The sequence below is a fragment of the Nannospalax galili genome, unplaced genomic scaffold, assembly GCF_000622305.1.
Source record: "Nannospalax galili isolate Female #2095 unplaced genomic scaffold, S.galili_v1.0 scaffold364, whole genome shotgun sequence".
In the NCBI taxonomy this organism is placed as follows: domain Eukaryota; kingdom Metazoa; phylum Chordata; class Mammalia; order Rodentia; family Spalacidae; genus Nannospalax; species Nannospalax galili.
In genome coordinates this window covers 3,351,304-3,373,104 of record NW_008352752.1, presented here as the reverse complement: position 1 = coordinate 3,373,104, position 21,801 = coordinate 3,351,304, and the positions used below count along the sequence as shown (strand labels likewise).

At 48.0% G+C, this 21,801-nt stretch overlaps 1 protein-coding gene across 2 annotated transcripts in view; it reads right to left on the bottom strand.

Moving 5' to 3' along the window:
* Positions 1 to 21,801, bottom strand: part of Rftn1 (raftlin, lipid raft linker 1) — a 228,238-nt gene that overhangs the window by 43,595 nt on the left and 162,842 nt on the right. For both annotated transcript variants that reach the window (XM_008849972.3, XM_017802421.2), the window contains exons 5-6: positions 16,666 to 17,032; positions 7,630 to 7,833 (exon numbers count right to left, since the gene is read on the bottom strand). In XM_008849972.3, coding sequence (XP_008848194.1) covers positions 7,630 to 7,833; positions 16,666 to 17,032 — 571 coding nt within the window. The remainder of the gene's footprint in view (positions 1 to 7,629; positions 7,834 to 16,665; positions 17,033 to 21,801) is intronic.

The following is a 21,801-nucleotide window of genomic DNA, read 5'->3' as shown; positions in this document are numbered from 1 at the left end:
GCTAATTCTTCCAGGATTGCACAATGCAACACATATTTCCTCAAGACTCCTGTGAAAACACATCAGAGTCAGCCCTCCACCTCTGTAGGCTCAACCAATTGCAGATGGGAAAAAACGAAATTCTGTATTAAGCACAAGCGTACCTTTTCCAAGCCATTATTCCCTAAGCAACACAGCATAACAGCCATTTACTCAGCATCTACACTGCATTGGATATTATAAGTCATCCTGTGGTGATTTAAAGCACACAGGAGGCTATCTATAGTCTGTAGGCCATTTTATACAAAGGGTGTAAGCATCTGCTGATTTGAATATCTGAGGGGTTCCTGGAATCAAGTGACCTCAGATACTGTGGGATGACACTCATTCAATTTCCAAAGCCTCTACTTTACATCTCCTCAGTGGAGAACCTCCTGCCCTTTAAATGTGCCTGCCATGTGCTTTAAGTACAAAAGGGTTCAATTCAACATTAATTACATGATGGCCCTTAGCCTGCCAACAGTTCAACAAGGCAGAGTTGAAGACCACAAGGTGTGATGGGGGGCACTTGCAGCCCCCCCTTCTTTCCCTGCCCATGTCTGGCTTCTTCTCTTTCCTCCAGAGTTACAGGAGGGCTGTGTGTCAGGGAAGAAGGGTACTCTTCCTGCAAGAATATACCAGGTCCCCAGTCACCAACCACTTCACCACTGCCTGCCTCCCAGCCCTGTCCTGCTGCTCCATTCTCCTGAACCCAGAAGGCTGATTCACCTACTTGACTATAACAAAGCAAGTTCAGGATGGCTGTCAAAATTTGGTCATCTGTAACAGCAAAAAAGTCAATGAACCACGGAGAGCAGACAGCTGGGCTTTTAAAGTGCCCTTGTTTTGACGGGCTTGTCCACTCTCCATCTCATTACCTTCAAAGCTCAGCCTCCATGAAATGTGCGCCAACCTGGGCATAAATAGGTCTATCTCAGAGCGAAGGCTCTTGATGTAAAAAGGTTAAACTGCCCTCCGTCTATGGAAAACATTCCATTATCACTGCATTTTTTAGTAAGTAAAGATGCTCCCCTACTGTGCACAAAAAGCTATTTGCCCAGGCATTACATAAATATTTGATGCTGGTCTTTTGGCAAAAGGCCACCTTAACATTCCAAGCTTATGACTTCCAAGAAGGGTGTGGGGAAGAGATCTGCCACACCATCTCAGGAGGTCAAGTCTACTTGCACCTGCTCTTCTGCAGACATTGAGACGGCTGCCAAGTTCACCTTCAGGCACAGACTGTGGTGCTGGTCTCCAAAGCCACGGGAATGTGTACAGCACGAAGAGTGGTCAGCATAGCTGCTGTAATTTTAGGGTTTACAAACATAATTTGATTGCTCTTCAAACAAGCTGGGAGGAACAATCAGTTGTCCAGACTGTGGAGCAGGAAGCAAACTGTTGGCTTTCAGAAGGCCCCTGTTCCCCCCTGGAAGCTATATGGTGATTTCAGGAAGAGCCCCTGAAAAACTCCATGCATGTGAGTCATGATGATCTGAGATCTTCCGCAAAGGTAATGGCTGTTCAGCCAATCCCAGTAACATCGCAATACAACACCTGCTGCACTAATAGATGAATGAGTCAGTTGCTGCCTTTCTCACCTCCTGAGCCTTTCTTGATGCGCTGGGCCTGCTAACCATCCTACAATTCCTTATTTTGACATCTAGAAAATGTATCACAGCTCCTTCATTGGAGCAAGGATTAGCCCGCAAGTTCAGTTCTATGTGACTGAACAGAAGAGGAAGTATCTTAGTTATTTTTCCTGTTGCTGTGGCAAAATACCCTCGACAAAAGCAACTGAAGGGAGAAAGGGCTTATTGTGGCTCCCAGCTTAAGGGTACAGCCCATCATGTCGAGTGGTCACCACAGCTGGCGCTTAAGGCGGATGCTCACATTGTTCCACAATCAAGAAGCACAGATGCTGTGCTCAGCTCACTTTCTCCCTTTTATGCAGTCTAGAATCTTGGTCCAGGGAATGGTGCCACCTACAGTGGGCAGGTCTGCCCACCCCAGTTAACTTAAGATAATCCCCCACGTGCATGCCCAGAGGCCTGTCTCCCAGGTGATTCTAGATCTCATCAGGTTGACAACTGAAATGAACCATCACAGGAAAAAACCATTGAATTGAGCTGGCTGGATGTGAAGCACTCTGTTAGGCATGGGTCACAGCTTATCATTGAACCCCCTCCCCACCCCCGAGTCCTTCAAATCATCATTCTCTTTCAGTGATGAGAAACAACAATGAAAGCCACAAGAGTTAAGTGAGGGGCTGGAGAGACGGCTCGGCAGTTAACAGGGCTTCCTGCTCTTCCAGAGGACCCAAATTCAGTTCCCAGCACCCATGGCAGATGGCTCATAGCTACCTGAAACTCCAGCTTCAGGGGATCTGATGCTTCTGTCATCTGAGGGCACCCATACTCACAACCACATATCCACACATAGATACATGCATATATATAATTAAAACCAAAATTTTAAAAGTTAAATGATTTGTCCATGTTTATATGAACTAGCATGGTCAACTACATCTAAAGTATGGTTCAATCCAACAGGAAGGAAAGACTGGGCCACTGTGGTGAGCTAGATGGTGTCTGAGGGGCAGGAGCAGGCAATACACAGACAGGCTAGGTTCCCACAGTCACTGGGTTGTTGCTCTGTTCACTGCATAGTGCTCATGCTCCCTCTCTCTGTCTGTCTCTTTGCAACCCGTCCCCGTGTATATTTGTGTTTAGGGGATCAGGTGCTGGAATTCTAAGAAATATAGGATGCAGGGCCTGCCTGAAGGGTTGCAAGGCATTTGTATAAGACATATATGTCATATATTCATTTTATTTGAAACATACATGCTATTGTTTGGATGTGTTGTGTCCCCTGAAGGTTCATGTGTTGAAGACCTAGCTACTAGCTAGAGCATTTTGAAAGTGACTGGGTCATGAGGGCTGAGGCTTCATCAGTGGATTGATCCACCAGTGGAGTCATAATGTGATACAGGCATCACTGGGAGATGGAAACTGAGGAGGTGGAGCCTTGCCAATGTGGGTGCTGTGGGTATGCCTTTGAAGCGTATCTTGCTCCAGCTCCCACCCCCTCTGTCTGCTTCCTGGTTGCATGAAGTGAGCAACTTTGCTATATCATGTCCTTCTGCCATGATGCTAAGCCTTCCACAGCCCAGAAACCATGGAGCCAGTTGGCCATAGACTAAAATCTCTGACACCATGAGCCCCAAATCAATCTTTCCTCCCTTACATTGTTTTTCTTAGGCATTTGTGACAGAGATAAAGAGCTACCTCAGACAATGTCCATATGTCTTACACATGTATCCTGCCAGCCTCAGGTAATAGAATCTGTTAGGTTGGCATCCAAAAAGATGGCCTAAGACCCACCATTGCTTGGAATGGGATGCAGCAGTGGCATCAGAGAGCATCAGGATAATTTACTTTTTCAAAAAGAGCAGGAATGGGGGTTTGAGAGATGGCTCAGTAGTTAAGAGCACTGGCTGCTGTTGCAGAGGTCTTGGGTTCAGTTCCCAGAATCCACATGTTGGATTATAACCATCTGGAACTCCAGTTCCAAGGCATCTGATGCCCTCTTCTGGCCTCTGAGAACACCAGGCATGTACATGGTGCACATACATATGTGTAGGCACACACACACACATAAAATAAAAATAAATAAATCTTTTAAAAAGAGAAACAAGCCGGGCATGGTGGTGCATGCCTTTAATCCCAGCACTCGGGAGGCAGAGGCAGACAGAGCTCTGTGAGTTCGAGGCCAGCCTGGTCTCCATAGTGAATCCAGGACAGCTGGGGCTACAGGGAGACCCTGTCTCAAAAAGACCAAAGGGGAAAAAAAAGAGAAACAAAAAAAGGAGACACCCCCAGTATAAGGTATAAGATGCAGGTGACCCTGCATGATGTAACAGGCAGAACACATCTCCTGGAATGTATTCCTTCATGAATTCTTCATTCATCTGGGATATAGAACAACCTTCCACAATTTACAGGAAACAGTGGCTAGAAAAATAAGACAAAGGACACCAAGAGGCAGTGTTTGGACACCCTGTGGAAATGATGCTGTATTCCTTTCTAGCTGCAGGGCAGAAAGATGGCTCTTCTAGGCCAAAAGAGAGGGAGAGACACAGTAGCCTCAGCAGTACACATTGCCGCAGTGGATTCTGGTTTCCATAGTTAGCTCTTAGGACATTTTTGAATCAAAGAGAGAAAGGACTGCCAGGATAAAAGAGGGCAAGGGCAGGATGGGGGTGGGAGGAGGGTAGGGCATGTGGAGGATGAAGGGAAGGGCGGGGGAGGCCCGGGGGTTTACATGGTGAGAGCATCTTGGGGCTAAGTGAGGGTAATGACAGAAGAGAAACATAGGACCTTGGGGACAAAGAGAGGGCCAAGGCACGGCTTGTAGAGGTGGTAGGAACTGCGTAACCCCTGGGGCTACTATTTGGCAGCCCAGAGCCCTTGTGGAGAGAGCAGCTGCTAAATGGGTCTTCAGATGGTTAGTGTACAGCCACCCACTGACCGTGCTCCTGACTCCTGGAACCCACTCCACTTCCCTGGCATAGGCAGCTCAGCACAGCCTCCCTTCCTTACCCTTCTAGAAATATACTTAATGGCTGGAGAGCCCCCAAGGACTTGCCTGTCCTGCAGCACGGCCTGGGCTCATGCCTGCTGTTCCCTCAGGTGATGGGTGCTTTTCTCTCCCCACCTCAATGGCCACCTAAGGCCTGGTGGAGGCAACAACCTCCCACCCACACAGCCACTCTTCCCCATCTCTCTCCTGTCCCTTTTCCTTGTCCATGCTCTTCTTTCTCCCACTTATGGCCACTTACTAACTGGCAATGACATAACACCCATGCCTCAGTTTCCATAGCTATGCCACAGAATAAACACCGGTCCCAGCTCACAGGGTTGCTGTGAGGACTGGAACCAGTTGCTGTTTAGATGGGGTGGAGTAGCAGCAACACAGTTATGCAAAGGGCTGTCACCCTTGTTTCCCACCTATGCCGTAAGCTCGGGGTGTCACCTGCTGATTCTGGGTATTAATAAAGGACAGGAGTCCAAATTGGGAGGGTAAACACAGAAGCTGGAGTCCACCGGGTAACTCAGACAGAGGCTTCACTTTGTTTTCGGGATAAAGTTTTCATCAGTTTTATGGCTCTGTGGGAAATGTTTTGGAACAGTAATACAAATATCTATTTAGGAATCATGACTGGCTCGTTCCCTGATAGCGAACAATTTAAAGGGGCTTCTGGCGCTGCTGGGTTTATTAGCAAGGATGCTAATCAACTCCTTAGAAATAGGTTCCTTTCATGATTGTGATCAGTGTGTGTGTGTGTGTGTGTGTGTGTGTGTGTGTGTGTGTGTTGTTTTTTTTTAAAAAAACATTCTAGGAAAAGGTCAGATGCCTGTTTCTTCCCTGGCCAGTGGAAACTCTGGGCCTTTCCAGAACGGAAACAACCTCGCCCACCAAGGTCGTCCCGAGATTCACACTCTCCTTCAACAGAATCATGCAGGTGAACCACTTCAAGCTGGAGTGGCTCTCAGGAGTTCTGCCCTGAGACTTAGCCAGAGCCTACACAAGTCATGGTTGCAGAGAGTTGTCACGGGCTCAGACAGGACTTGCCAAGGGGCATTTCACGATCTGTCTTCAAGGAAGAAAGGCTGAATTTAAGCAGCTAAAGCCAGAGGAGGCTGTAACAGTATTTCACATGTGGGAAGCATATCTGAAGTTAGACTCAGCAAATCCTCTGTGCTTCAGGATGTGTGGTTGGAGAGCCGGGGTCGGGGAGAGCTGGGAGGCTGACTCAGCCTTGATCATCCAAACCATCACTGTGACACAGAAAGTCAGTGGCTTTGGGAACTTGTATGGATGTTGTCTCAGGCTCAGACAGTGAAGCCAGAGAAGACAACTCTTTTGCTACCCTAATTCTGCTAAGAGGAGACAAACAGTTACCCAGTGGCCATCTGAGTAGCTGTTACCTCCAGTCCATGCATCTTTGAGGTGTTAGTGTAACTAGCCAATGGTTTCCCGGAGAGAAATGTAAAACCGTGTGGCCACGGAAAGTACATCTGACTGCCATGACAATAAGAAAGGACCAGCTATTACAGTAACCTAAGACACGTAGCAGAGCAATAGTCAGGAGTAGATGGAGTCCTCCCTGGCACCCCTAATACCGACAAGTCTGACGGAAACATTGTGTCAAGCACCTCCTGCACCTAGTGTTTTATGGTACACTTCCAAACAGCCCACAACAACCCTTGACTTCAGTGGACCCTGCAGCCACCCAAAGAGGGTTTCCTGGTGTAAGGAGGGGTTCCACAACCTTGCCACCAGGCGATTAAAGTGAACAAAACATGTCCTCTAGAACTGCACATTCCAATCTATTGCCACATACAGGTACTTAAATTTAAAGGAATGAAAACTAAAACTTTGAGGTTCAATTCTTGAATCAAAACATCGTTAGAGATGGCTGGTGGCTACAATACTGAGTGGCACAATCTAGAACATTCTATCATCACACAAAGTTCTACTGGACGGCATTGCTCAAGATGTGCTTCCTAGGCCACTCAACCATTCAAAGTCATTCATCTGCTCACCGAAGCATTATTACACAATTCCTGCTGCTACTGTGATGATCTGAAAGTAACACTGACAAAAACAAGGAGCTGGCACCCCCAATTAAGACCTGCCTGTGCTTTGTCACCTTCTCCAGCATCGAATCATTCAGAGCCTACACATTCAGAAGAATGCAAGGATGCTTGCTTGGCACTTGCAAAGAATGCAGAATCCAACCTCTACTCCCAACACTTGCTAAAGCTGGAGAAACTGAAGAGGCCTGCTGTCACTGCCCCTGCCAGGATTCTCTGGGATCCACAAATGGAGAGTTACTTCTCACTTCCTTAGTCCTATTGGCAACCCTCAGGATCTGCCCAGGCTGGCATGCTGGCCTCATTCTTTCCTTACTTCCCTGCCTTCCCTGGTGACTCAACTGACCTCCCTGTTAACCCCAAACCCTTTCTTGGCTGACACCCTTCCCCACTGTGGACAGACTTTCCTTCGGCCTTGAAAGCTGGCATCAGCAGTGCTATTCCATGCAGCAAAGCCCCAGAGATGAACCACTTCCGGGCAGAGCACCGGGCGCCTGAGACTCAGCAAGCGGGTGGCCCAGGAGAGCTCACAGGAGCCAGGCACCCCATTTATTTCTCTGTTCTGGGTTCCCAAGTGCCTCTACTGCTGCCTCAAACTGTAATAGTGTCTACAAACAATTCGCGCCTCTGGAGTAGCATGTTCCCAGGGGGTAATTAACAACAGGCCCAGGGAGTCATCTTTTTTTAAAATAAAAGCTTTTAAAAGCAACGGAGATGAAAGCCACATGGGTGAGGCGGAATCTCTGCCCTTCTTCTGTATCCGAGAAGACACCTGGCTGACTCCTGGGAGAGGTTTGGAGAACACCGGCCTTGCCTTTATGGGATTTGCTCAAGATGTGTTAATTAGAAATCAAATATTGCATGTTTATTAACTGCAGCTTTCCTGATGAAGCATGCTTGGAAGAGGAATGATCACAAGAGCAAGAAGCAGGCTTTGTAGGGGATTCCTTACCATTTACCAGGCCAAGGTGGAAGACGGCATTCACCAGCACGCCTCCTTTCCGGAAGTGGTCGCTCATGTGCTCCAGCCAGCTGGCATCCAGACTGCTCACTGTCTGGCCATTCTTGGCAACCCGGAGCGGAATGGTGACGGGATAGTACTGCCGGCACTTCTGGTGGCTCTTCGGTCGGTTGAAAAAGGCGAAGATCTCCAATTCTGTTGGAATTTGTGAATAGGGTAGAGAGAGATCAATTGGTGAGACAAATCTGCCTCTCAGGAACCTGAGGAATGGCATCAGTGGTGAATTCCCTGAGGCCACACTGTCACCAGAAAATAAAACCATTTCCAGCAGTAATTGAGGCTGCTTTATGTAGACCAGGCTGGCCTCGAACTCAGAGATCCACCTGTCTCTGCCTCCTGAGTGCTGGGATTAAAGTATGGCACGTCTGACCTTGTTTTTGTTTTTTAAGACAGGGTTTCATGTAGCCCAGGCTGGTCTCAAACTTGCTATATAGCTGAGGATGACCTTGAACCTACTATCCTCCTGCCTCCGCTTCCTGGGTGCTGAGATTACAGGCATGGGTCACTATACCCAGTTTATGTAGGTCTGCAGATTGAACACATTTCCTGCATGCTGGGCAAGCACTCTACCTACTGGGGTGCATCCCTAGCTGGGACTAGGTTTTGAATCTGGAACATAATAGATAGCTGTTACTTGGGATTAATTCGCAATGTTAGGCATTTGGGAGAAGAACATAACAAATGAATACAAATAAACGCTCTGGAAGTAAAAGAAGGCACATTTGGGTAAAAGCTGGTCTTTAATAAAAGGGGTTGGGGTGGGGGATGTACAGAGGCTCATAAGAACAAAAATACTGCTCTAATTCCAGGAATCTTGTATATCTCTGAACTCACTATTTATAAACGGCACTGGTGTTTCCTGGGGCTGAACCCATAACACTTAATCAAGTACATCAAAAATACATCATTGATATGTAAAAATAAATACGTTCCCGTAAATGAAGGTTCTTGCCTGGAGTGGCAGGTCAGCTCAGTCAGCCAAGCAGGCCCTGGGAGTGATGCTTGGAGCTTTCCAGTCCTTCATTTATAGCCCAGAAATCAATATCTACCACCCAGGCACCGATCCGCGCCTGCTGTTCTTACTGCTAGGAGCAAATACCTGGAATTTCAATCTAAGTCCGAAGGTCTATTTTTGCACCGTTCATTTAGTTAAGCTCTCAGAGCCAACCCAGCTCAGAAAACCTTGTTTCTACAGGCTGGAAAATATCTTTTGAAATCAGAAGAAAAATCCCCATCCTTCTTCCAAACAAAAATTTAAAGGTCATTAACAATGGTTGACATTAAGGAGAAGGACAAAGCTCATGGGTGCTCTGGACAAGAGACACCTGCACCCACACTCTGGGAAGTGGGCTCTGAATTTCAGGACTACACCATTTTGGTGGCATCTAACTATGCTGATGTGTGAGGGGGGCACTCACGTGCACACACACACAGAGGCTAAAGCAGGACGTCAGTTGTCTCCCTCTGTTGCTCTCTGCCTTACTGTCTTAAGACAGGGTCTCACACTGAACTAGAAGCTTGCCATTTTGGCTAAGAATAGATGGCCAGTGAGCTCCCAGAATCTGCCTGTCTCAATCCCCCAATTGGGGTTACAGGCATGCATAGCCATGTCTAGCTTTATAGACGAGTGCTTGAGATTTGAACTCAGGTCCTCATGCTACAGAGCGAGCACTCTTTATTCACTAAGTCAGTTCTCTGCCACCCGGATTTAAAACAAAAACAAAAACTGGACCACTTTCCTTTATTTAAATAACTGTATTTAAGAAGGAAAGTTTCCTCCTGACCACAGAGACACAGCATTCCCACTTGCCCACTGTCATAGTGGGCACAGGAGGTACATCAACAAACACATCTGTCCCCATTACACCCAGAAAGTTGCCAATATAGGTAACATATCAATGCATTCTGGGGCAACGGATGTCTCTCCGCACCCCCATCTGGGCAGGCATCAGTGGAGGTCTCTGGGTCATGAGATCTGTTGTCACCGACAGTTGAGTTGACCAGAAGTTTTATCAAGCTATCCATCCAACAAAACCAATGTCTATCTTCAAAAACAGCCACTTGGATTGTAACCACCAACTGCAGTCTGGTCACTGTCCCCACCCTAACTACTGTCTCATCTACCTGCCTGATCTAAGATGCTGTCTCTAGGCCAGAAATGATTTCACATCAGAAATTAGGTCCCAGTGTGTGCAACAGCAATCACTAGACTGTCATGACAATGACATGCAAACTTTAGGAGTGGCATGGCACAGGAAAGTTTGTGATGGAAGGAAACAAGTCAGAGATTGGGGCTGGGGCAGGAATGAGCTGGGTGACCAGGCATTCTCCAGCCACAGGTGTCTGAGGTTTAAATAAAAGTAGCAGCCAGGTATGGTGGCACACCCCTTTAATCCCAGCAGTTGGGAGGCAGAATCAGGCAGATCTCTGTGAGCTCGAGGCCAGCCTGGTCTACATATTGAGACTCTGTCACAAAAGACCAAAATAATAATAATAATAAATAACAACAATAAATAAATGAAAGCAACAGAGGAGAAGCCTACTTTAGTGAATCTCTGGCTTCATTTGGATTGTTCAAGAGCAGACTCTGCATAGTAGTTGATCTGAGAGTGTAACGTGCATTGTATTGGTAAGCTGTGCTGTTTGAGTTCACTGAGAAGCTAGCTCTGGAAGCAGAGCTAGATCCTCTGCATTTCATACACAAGCATGTTTGTGTCAAGTATCCTCCAAGAACACATATCTGGAACAGGTTGCTGCCCCCTCCCCCATAACCCCATGACAGGGAGAAAAGAGAACAGCAAAACAGCTCAAGAGTAAAAACTATGCCCTTGAGAACAGCTAGAAAGCAAAGTGTTTTCCACAGATGTTACTATTGTTTATCCTATAACATAAAAGTGCCTATAGCGGGAAAGAGAAGCCAGAGGTTCAGCTGTGGGAAGCCCAGCTATGAAGAAAATGCTGTCGGACACGCCAGTGGATGCCTCAACTTCCCTAGATGATTTCTGCTGAATGTTTTGGGCACAAGATTTAATGATGTTTTGCTGTCTATTTATGTATTTATCCCTGTTTATTCTTTTACTTTGGCTTGCTGAACAGGGAATGATGAGACAGAGAGAGAGGGAGAGAGGGAGAGAGAGAGAGAGAGAGAGAGAGAGAGAGAGAGAGAGAGAGAGAGAAATTGAAGCTAATGACCACACCTCAGATGCACCCACCAAGGATCAAGGCAGCTGAACATCCATGGCTTTGACTGAATGTTGCTCCCGAGGCACTAGTTCCGAGGGACACCTTCCCTGCCCTGTCCTGCAGTTCTTATCCCTAAAATGCCTACATTATAAGAGGCTAAGCCAGAAGTGTCTGCAGGTGACCTTGTGGTGGTGGTCTAGAGCCCTGTCCTGTGGTCTGTTACCATCAAGCACAGATGTAACAGAAGATGAAACTGCTTCATGGAAGAAGCACGGGGGAATTTGGATGTGGCCGTGGCCACAGTCCAGGAACACATGGTAGCATTTGAGCGCAGAGTAGGACCCTCCCTACTCACATAGCATAATAAAAATACTACTCTCCCCAAAGCATAGTGCAACAGAAATGGAGCAAGGCTGAAGTGAGAGGTGAGAAGGCAGGGAAAGGCAGGGGTGGGTGGAAGGAGGGAAGGACTGCCAGACAAGGTAGACAGGCCCCACAGCATCCAAGCTTTCCTGGCTCCACCCTCCCAGGGGACAGGATCGAAGCCAGAGACAAAAATAAATTTCTCAGGAAGGAAAGGGAAACGCCGTTAGAATGAACCGCTGAGGCATTAGTGGCGATGAAATATTGGGAGAGCCCCAATTTCAGATGCGTAGCCCTTTAGTCAACTCCGGCATCCCACCGTCTCCGTTCACATGGAAACCAGCCAAGAGAAACTGTCTAAAAATCATGTGCTTTGATGTTCTTCTATTCTGAAACTCCAACACACATCTTCACATGAGCAGCGACCAAAGATTCAGAAGAGGAGCCCCGAGTTTGTTTAAATTTTCTCAGCTGCTCTGTAACTCTGCCGTGATCTGGACTGGAATAGTTTTCCAGACTTCAGAAAATCCCAAAGGAGTGAGGAAGGCATTGTTTCTGAGGATGTTCTAAGAGGCAGGACTTACAGGGCACCCAGGGAGCAGACGACAGTCTTCTTGTCCTGCTTCCTTGACACTGGGCCTTGCTTGGTCTTATTTAGACTCCTTATGCTTAGCAAGATTTCTACACCATGGTAGGTGCCACACAGGTTTTTAATTGATCTGGACAGGGTAAGTGGAAGACATGAAGACCCAGGCTGGGGACAGTCTGGACACAGCTAGTCCCTTGGTCCCATCTACTCAGGCCTTGATAAGCTCAGAGAAGTGGGCAAAGAACAGGTGTTCTGTACTGAGCCTGAACCCAAGTGTTGAGACATACAGTCAGATGGAAGTCTGCAGTCTATCTGAAGGTGTAGCACTAGAGAGCTGTGACTTGGGAATGAGCCAAGGGGGTGCTGGTTGGGTCCTGCTATCCAAGGAGTCCTCTGGCCCGGAGGGAAGAGGGCTCAGAGTTGAACCTGAAGTTTGGGCTCCAAAGCCAGACTTAAGAAAGTCAGCTCGGTTGGAAGGATCAACTAAGAATCAGGCATAGCTGTGTGGAGATCACCCTGAGCTGAGTGCAGACTGTAGTCCTAAGTCTTAAGACTTTCATTAAGGCAGGATTATGAGTGCTCTGCTGGGAAGGCAGAAGGGCCTACAGCTGTTCCATACAGATTCCCAAATCTGGAAATGGATGATGCCTCCGGCTTCCATCAGGCTCCTCAGGTACAAGCACAGGATACCTCTGGGACAGCGTGAGGTCACCTGCCTTGACCACAAAGGGCAGGAACCATCTCATGCAGAGTGACTTATGGGGACCACTCGTGAGCACCAAAGCAGACTCAGACACATGAACCACAGCAGAGTGTCACCTTCATCACCACACCTGACTCTCTCTCAACCTCCATAGTAGAGGCAGGACTAGCTCTGTGCCTGGCAGGGTTAAGTGGGATCTCCCCGAATCCCAATCAGTGAATGGCAGAGCTGTCTTTCAAACCTCTAGCTCTGAGCTAGTCCCCAAACACAACAAGAGGCTAACTTACTAGGATTCAGAAAGCAGGCGTTGGTAGTCACAGGTGGGGACATTTGTTCATTGACTTGGTGAAAAGTTGGAAAGAAAGTAGTGGGTGGCACAGGTGGAAAAGGCAGAGTCTCTGGGTCTAGCTCCTCCCTGGACATGGGGAAGACACTTGACCCTTGAAGGAGGCCACGTAACAGAAAAGCCCCAGATCTCAGATGCTAACTGCTTAGGAGGTCACTCAACAGAGTCCCCTCAGCCAGAAAGGCGACTCACCCCAACTCTGGCTGGCATGCCTAAGTGTGTGTGCATGTGTGTCTATGAAGATCAGGGTTTGGGAGACTGGGTACTTAGCTTGGGAACAGTGAGAATCGTGTGAACCTGGCCTCCCTGCTTCTCTGGGCAAAGGTGTAGCAAAGGGAGGCTAGGGCTGTCCCTGTGTGAGCTCAGGTGGCTACCACATGGACCTCAATCAACAGAAAATCCCCTCGACAGGAAATCCAAATCAAGGAGCGGGAAGAGGACTAAGAAGGGCCTATCTGCTGGACCACACTGCTGGGATGGGGTTAGCCTGCTTGTTCCTAGGGACCCCAAAATCCCTGCATGAGCAGTCCCTGCCTGGATTCCTTTCCCTATTGTCCTACATAGGAAACAAATTAACAGAGGAAGAGAAGGAGGGGGAAGGAGGGAGGCTCCCTTTGGATTCTTTTTTAATTGTCTTGCTGTGATTGCCAGTTTAAGCCCACCTGGCAGAAAGGCGCAAAAACACTTCACCCTCCTCAGGGGGCCCTGGGAGAAAGGCAAGCAGAGAGTGGAGCAGGCTATGGGATAGGGAGGGAGGGTAAGGGTACTGTGTGTGTTTGGGGGGCACAGTGAGCGGACTTCCCAAGGAAGGAAATAGCAAAATTCCCCAGGAAAAAGATTAGGAGAGACGCCAAGGTCAGGTGAGGGCTATGACCGGCAGAGACTGGGTCCTTGGATGTCTGGTCTTCAGGGAGGCTGTCTGAGGGCAGGAGTGGGGACTTGCCTTATCTGTGAGATGGGTGCCACAGTAGCATCTCCTGTCACAGTTGTGGTGAGGAGTAATTGAGATAACACCTGGGAAAACTGGACCAGAGCCTCAGGGTGAACATGCTCAGTACTGTCATCTGTCCACACCCTGCACAGACCTGCTTGCCCACGAGTAACCTCTGTGTGTTTACAGCTTTATGAAAAAGCCACAGAGGGAAAGAGGAAAACAGTGAGCTGCCTATGAGACAGGGCCCGGGAGCCTGGGCTGCATGTGCAGAGGGAGGTAGCTGTCTACCTAGGGAGACTGAGGTGGGGGTTTGAGACCCCAGCCCATGGCCTACCACCACAGCTGGAAATCCCACAGACCACTGGGCTGAGGCCTCCATAGACACATATTAATACACTGTTTCCCACAGGTTCTGAGTTTGTGAGAGGAAGGGTCTTAAGGAAACGGGGCAGGGGCTGCAGGCCAACACACTGGGTATTGGAGGGGTTTTATATATTCAGTCAAGGGAGGGAAGCAACGAGCCACAAGGGCAGCAGCTGAGTACTGGGCATCTACCTGGAGTCAACCAAGAAAGCATGAAGTCTGGGATTCATGGAGAAGGGTGGGTTCTAGAACATTCTAGAACACTCTAGGCTTATATGCTCTCCTGACAGACTCTCAGGATTAACTGCCTCCTTTCCTTTTTAATTTATTTTTATTTTATATGTATGAGTGTTATGCCTGCATGTATGTAAGTGTACCTGTGTCTTGCAATGCCTGCAGAGGACAGAAGAGGGCACTGAATCCCCTGGGACAGGAATTGTGGACGTTTGTTAGCCACCATGTGGGTGCTGGGATTTGAACCTGGGTTTTCTGCAAGAATAGCCAGTGTCCTTAACCACTGAGCCATTTCTTCAGCCCCAACTTCCTCTTTTCGTAAAGTCAGGATTCTGTGAGGGGTGGCACAGTAGAGCTCAGGTCCCAAATAATACTTCATATTGGGGAGTCCATAGCACCAAGCACACATGGAGCCTTTCCACGGGAAGTCACCGCTCCACCTTATAGAAGGCAGGTGATGTATCTGGACAAGACTACACATAGCTAGAAAGTTTCCACAGACACTGGGTTCTTACCCATGATGCTGCTTGCTTCCCATGACTCCTTGTCATCTGTTCTTGGCATTTATGCCTGACCTGGGCCCTCACAGTCCTCTGTAGTCCTGGACTGTAGAGAGGGTTCCACAGATGCCCTTCCCCTCACTCAGAATTCAGCACACACATCTTCCAGGCTCAAATGGAGTGTCTCAGGAGGCTCATACCAGCTCTAGATTTGAACTACTCTCAGGGTGGGCCAGAAGTCTACCTCAAAGGAATGAAAAATTGCACGGGAAGCTCTATGTCATTGAGTATTTAAGAAACAACAATGTCTTGATTAACCAATAGGCCTAATGAAGCTCAGAACCGAGGCAGCCCCGGTCTTTCCCTCTAAGCAGCTTAGCAATTATCTCTCAGAACGGACCATCCGATAATTTTCTTCTCAGGAAGTACCAAGGGACCAAAGGAAACAATTTCACCAGTTTCTGCTCCCTAAGTCCCCATGTTCCTTATGCCTTGGAAGAGGCCCATTTCAAGCACTAGTAAAGAAATAACAACAATGGTTACTGGGGACACGATCCTGAAGGGTCTAAACAAAGAGCCCCTTTTTTGAGTCATCTACTGTCAGATGACTCCTGGTCACCTTCCAAAGGCCAGGGAGGCCTCATTGCTCACGCAAGAACCTCATTCTCAGGGAATGGCCAGATGTGATTTCCAGGAGAAAGTAGAGAAAAGGGAACTATGAGGTGGAAGTGAAGAGAAGAGAAACTTCTCCCCCTACCCACAGAGCGCTTTTGGATATCTTGTCAGTCGATTACATCAGACAGACCAAGCAGAGAGGTGTCGTGGATGGTTGCGTCTACCTGTGGTCTTATGCCAGATCTGCCAGCTTCTAGCCTGGGAGTGATGAGAGAGCTCGCCTGACTCTCAGGCTAGATGGAGAGATTGGTCATTTTAAAAGCTCCCTGGCACAGGGCCTGGTAGTCAGAGGCATTAATAATGTTGGCTATTACAGTCTTGCTGCTGTGTGAAATTGTCAATGCAATGAACACACGCTAATGGCCATTAGCATGTGATTAAAAGGACCCACATGCTGGTGACCTCCGCCTGGCATGTTCTCACATGAGCCACCTTCCAGTGGCTTTCTTATTCCGAGTTAGGCAGGAATTCAAGAGTGGAATGTCTGAGCTCACTGGTGAGTGGCCCACAAACACTACCTCAGACAACACACCATGGGCTGAAATAACTCAGTCTAGAAGTCCCTTCTAGCATGGCCCTTAAAATTTTTTTTTATTTTTTAAATTATTTAAATATTTTATTTTTTTGTTTGATGTGTATGAGTGTACTGCCTGCATGTATGTAAGTGCGCCCATGTTGTGCAATGCCCTTGGAGGTCAGAAGATGGTGTCGGATCCCCTGGAAATGGAGTTACAGATGGGGTTGTTAGCAGCCATGTGGGTGCTGGGAACTGAACCTAGGTCCTCTGCAAGAGAAGTCAGTGCTCTTAACTTCTGAGCCATCTCTCTAGGCCCCAACATGACCTTTTGGAATACCTTTAAGTCAATTTCACTGGGCTCTTCTCTCCCCATAAGTCAAAACTAGATCAAGTAAACAGCCAGGCAGCCCCATAGCTGCTTGATAAACTTTGTCTTGTTTGATGAACTGCTGTGTCTATACGCTAATTCTATTTCTTTCCCCTAAGAGGCCCTGGGGAAGGGTGAAAAGCTGTTAACCTCTCTTTAAGAGGGTCGGAACTCCCAGCGCTGACATACTTACCCCTCAAGAGCGGCTCTTCACATACATTCAAGGGGTCGCCCTGGGGTCCGGTGAGCACTGAGCTCACCCCCCGTGGTGGAAACTCGCCAGCTTCGGCCTCTCCTGAGGGGCTGCTGGGCTGCTGAGTCCCAGGCACCTCCTCTGTGGAGCCCAGGCTGGGCTCTGCAGGGGCAGCACCCACATCCTCAGCCCTTGGGTTCTCATTCTCCAAGGATGTGCGGTCCCCACAAGCATGTTGCATGTCTCTGGAATCCACAATGCTGTTGGTAGTGAATGTGAGAGGGCTGTGGCCCGCCGAGTTCACAGGGGACTGGTACTGAGGCACCACACCAACAAACTTCAGGCCCTGACTGGCAGCATCCTGCACCTGGAAGGCAACGGAAATGAAGGGAATCTTGTAAATGGGATGTCTGTCAGAGGGACATGATGTGGCCAGACACTGAGGCCTCCAGAGATAGTCAGACCTGGTGCACTTCACTGTTGAAAAAATTAAGCATTTGATTATTAAAGACTTATTTTTATTTATGTGTCTGTGTATGTGTATGCCATGTGTGTGCAGGTGCCCCCAGGGGCCAGAAGAGGGAGCTGGATACCCTGGAGCTGGAGTCATAGGCAGTTGTGAGCTGCTTGATGTGGGTGCTGGGAGCTGAACTCAGGTCCTCTGCAAGAGCAGCAAGCTCTCTTAACACTTGAGCCAGCCTCTATTTATTTTTGAGACAGGGTCTTACTGTGTAACCTGGACTGGCCTTGAACTAGAGATCCTCCTGCATCTGCCCCCAGAATGCTGAGATTGTGGGCATGAGCTAAAACTGGCTTGGATGTGTGTGGTATAAGTATATGTAATTAGTGTGGTTGTGTGCATGTATACATGTGGGTATATGTGCACATGTATGCATATATGTGGAGGCAAGAGGTAGATACTAAGCATCTTTCCTTAGTTGCCCTCCATCTTTATTTTTTATTGATTTTTTTTGTGTATTTCATACAGAACATCTCAAACAACCTTAATCATCTTTATACCCCTATCCCCACTGGCACCCTCCCCCACCCCGCCCGCCCACTGGAGCCCATATACTCTGTCATCCCTGTTACTGCCCACTGTGTTGTCAGTGCCCCTATCCATTCCCCAGTGCAAGTCCATCCACTGAGTCTAGTTAGCCTATCTATAGTCCCTTGTTTTAGGAAGATCAACTCTTCATCTATCAGCAATCAGTTGCCAACATTCTTTTAGTTAAGATGGAGGTCTGCTGTTTATTATCCCAGTTCTATGCCGGGTTACTGTCTGCCTGAGTTTGCAAAGGACTTGTGTATACTGCCATATACACCATTGCCATAGAATCATATGAGCAGGTTCCCAGGAGCTTGTAGGACTCTGTTTCCATATGGTCATGTACATCCTCCCTGGCTCTTACAGTCTTTCTGCCCCCTCTTCCACGATAGTCCCTGAGCCTTGGGTGGGTGAAGTCTAATAAAGGGGTCCCATCCAAGGACCATTATTTAGCAAACTCTTGATCTCTACACTTTGGCCATTTGTTGTGTGACCTTTTGTGTTCCTGGCCCTCCACTGCACGAGGGAGCTTCATTATTGAGAACTGATTCATTAGTGTCCTCTTTATTTTTTAAAACATTTTATTATTTTTATTTTATGTACATGAATGTATTGCCGGCATATATGTAAGTGCACCCATGTTGTGCAACACCTGTGGACATCAGAAGAGGGCATTGGATTCCCTGGAACTGGAATTAGTGATGGTTGTTAGCTGTCATGTGGGTGCTAGGAACCAAACCTGGGTCCTCCGGAAGAGCAGTCAGTGCGCTTAACCACTGTGCCATCTCCCCAGTCCCCCATTTTTATTTTTTTGGAACAAGGTCTCTCAATGAAACCGATCTGGCTGGCCAGTGAGCCCCGGGGATCTACTTGTTTCTCTCCCTCCAGCCCCCAGCTTGGGTTTACAAGCATGCACCACCACCTCAGGCTTTCAACACGGATTCTGGGGATCCAAACTCAGGTTCTTGAGCGTGTGTGGCAGGCACTTCACCAGTGGAGCCAGCCCCCTGGTCTCTCTTCTCTCTTTCTCTCCCTCTCTCTCTCTCTCCCTCCTCTCGAGTCTGGACAAAGGATAAGCTCAGATGAGCAGAGCTTGAAAGAAGAGGAAGTTCATTTGGGTGTTAGTTTATTTTTTCTTTTCTTCTTCTGAAATCACCTGCTTCCTGCCCAGGAGGCCAGCACATGAAAACTCAGTGTGATTACCCAGCCATCTCTTAACAGCTGGGTGGCAGTGTAGGACCCAAAGAACTTCCTTTTGCAGATAGTAGCTTGGGCAGAGGAAGGGACTCTGATGCTCTGTGCTGCCTTCTGAGCCCACAGGAAGGGCATGAACATCTGCCTACAAGGCATCCTGGGACACTTGGACTCTCCCTGAAAAAGACTGAATTTAGGTCACTGAATTTAGTAGTCAGAACTTTGAAAGAAAAACTGAAAGTCACAGCCTACTAACATCAAGTAAGAGGCAGTCAAAACTAGGAGGTGAACTCAGGAGGTTTTCCAGGCAAGGATACTCAAATCATGTGATCCACAGGCAAGGAGGTGGAGCCCTTGGAGCCGTCCGAGTCACTGACCCCTAAGAGGGATGATCTCACAAACCCTTGAGGCCTCTATAATCTATTACCATCAGGTAAAAAGTACCAGCATGAAGCTACTGAGACGCTGCAGCCTCCTTAGACAAATTGCCTTGCTAAGCAGAGGGTCATTTTTGGTTCCAAACTGAAAATTCTAGAGAAAATATCTACGGTTGTTGTGGATCTATGCTCCAGTCTTTCTATAAAGTCTAGCCTGTTCCAGACACAGCAATAACAGTTGTAGCAATTACCAACAACAGTAGACCTACCATGTGCTGGGCACTCCAGTGTTATTTTATGCTATTGTTTTTTTAAAATTATTGTCTCTACTTTAGATGAGGATGTTGAGGCCCAGAGGTGAACATCCTAAGCCCGTAGCAGTCAGAGTTCACACCTGGCCTGGCCTGACAAGGCAAACACAAGACCAAGTGCTTCAGATATATATGTACTGTGTTCATCATCGGCTTTATGTCACTACAGGCAAATACCAGGGAGAAACACTGTAAGGCAAGGCAGGGTTATTTTGGTTCACAGTTTGAGTTTCCACATGTCACAGCAGGAAGGCATGGGGAGGGAGGAGAGCAACCCACATCACATGGCCAGGAAGGGGGGTAGAGAGAGAGAGAGAGAGAGAGAGAGAGAGAGAGAGAGAAAGAGAGGAGACGGAGAGGGGGAGGGAAGGAGGGAGAGACCGACCTCTGCACTGGCTGGCTCTCTCCCCCTTTCATTCTTCCCAGGCCCTAGCCTACTCAGTGGTGTGATCCAAATTCACATGTTCACAGCTGGTCTTTGCTGGTCCTCTCTGGGAAGATCCCCAGCACCCCAGGCACCTCTGCCATCCGTTGGGTGCTTCTCAGTCCAATAGGGAACTGCCTTCGTCTGCTCACAGGTCCACTGTTGACTGAATCATTCTCCTTTGAAGAAGGAGAAAACAGTAGGCAGGGATTCCCCTAAAGTCACCCTTCTCATTCTGAAAATTCACTCTTTAATCAATCTGTGATAGCCACCTATTTTAGAAACTGTTTTGGAAACTTCTGAAGGAAGACACAGATAATCAAATAAAAAAAAAGTGTGAGGAGGTAATTACATCAAAGAACCTTCAGTTAACAAATGCTACTATCCTCAAAGCATAGCTCTGAGCTTCCTGGTAACACAGGCAAAAAAAAAGAGAAAGGCAATGAATTTTACAGACCTCACATGAAGTGAGGGAACAATTCCTGGTCCTACTGTTTTACTAGCCGTGACTATTGATGTATATTTTTAAAAAAATCTGCTCCTGAGGGTTTAACCACAGATTAATCTCCAAGGGTTGATGGCCATGGCAAGGGTTTGAGACCTTCAGAGAGTCCCAGACCTGTTCCTTCCTGGCATGGAAAAATCACAGAGGGTTACAAAGTTATCCATGCCTCAGTTTTCTCATCTATAAAATAGGGGAACTGGGTGTGCCTCACAGTTGCCTTGAAGAGCAGACAATGTATGGTGAGTTCAGGGGTGCAGAGAAGGTTCCTGTATCTGCCATCATGGCTGAAAGTTCTCTCCTGTCATGCTGGGGCTTTAGTGGCCCTGTGGAGGCTGCGGGGAGCCATGAGAGAGAAAAGCAGAGAGCTCTTCACTCAGTGCCTCTTCTAACCCTGTCCTTGCTCACTCTGGACACCCATGCCCAGAGTTCCCAACTGCTAGCAGTTCCCAAAGTGCTGTTCCCCTGGGCTAGCAGCAGTGTCCCCTGAGACACTGTCCTTTGTGAGCAGTGTAGGTCTCAGACACACACAGACCTACTGAGTCAGCCATTGGGGGGGGGGTGCCTTGCACCCTGAAGATGGCACAGGGCAGCCCATGTCTGGGTGTCACTATCGTGGAGCCTTCCGCACGAGGCCTGGGGTATTTTGCATTGCTGTGTCCCCAGTGATGTCCAATGGGTAAAAGGCACTTAATGCATACTGCAGGAAATATTAATAATGAATGAATGCATATCCTTCCTCCCAGAAGAAGCTCCCTCAAGAGGAGCTGTGACAGATTAAGTTTCCAGCTCTGGAATCTTCATACTGGCCTGGACCAACACATCGTGATCAGTACCAAGGAGGCTGCGGCAGGAGGACTGAGAGTTTGAGGCCAGCCTGGGCTACATATACTTCAAGATCAGTTCAAGGATACATAGTATGACCCTGTCTCAAGAAAGTCAAAAAACAAAAAAAATCAAGCAAACAAACCACAAAATTGGCCAGGATCATAAGCAATGAGGTCACAAACACAATAGGGCTGACGTGAAGCCTTGTGGCAGAACTGGAACGTATACACCTTAAAGCATTTAAATCCCCCCCCCTTTTCTTTGGTCTTTTTTGAGACAGGGTCTCCCTGTAGCCCCAGCTGGCCTGGAACTTGCTATGTAGACCAGGCTGGCCTTGAGCTCACAGAGATCCTCCTGCCTCTGCCTCCCAAGTACTGGGATTAAAGGCGTGTGCCACCACGCCCGGCAATCCCATTTATTTTTTACAATATTGTGCTTCACAAAACTAACTG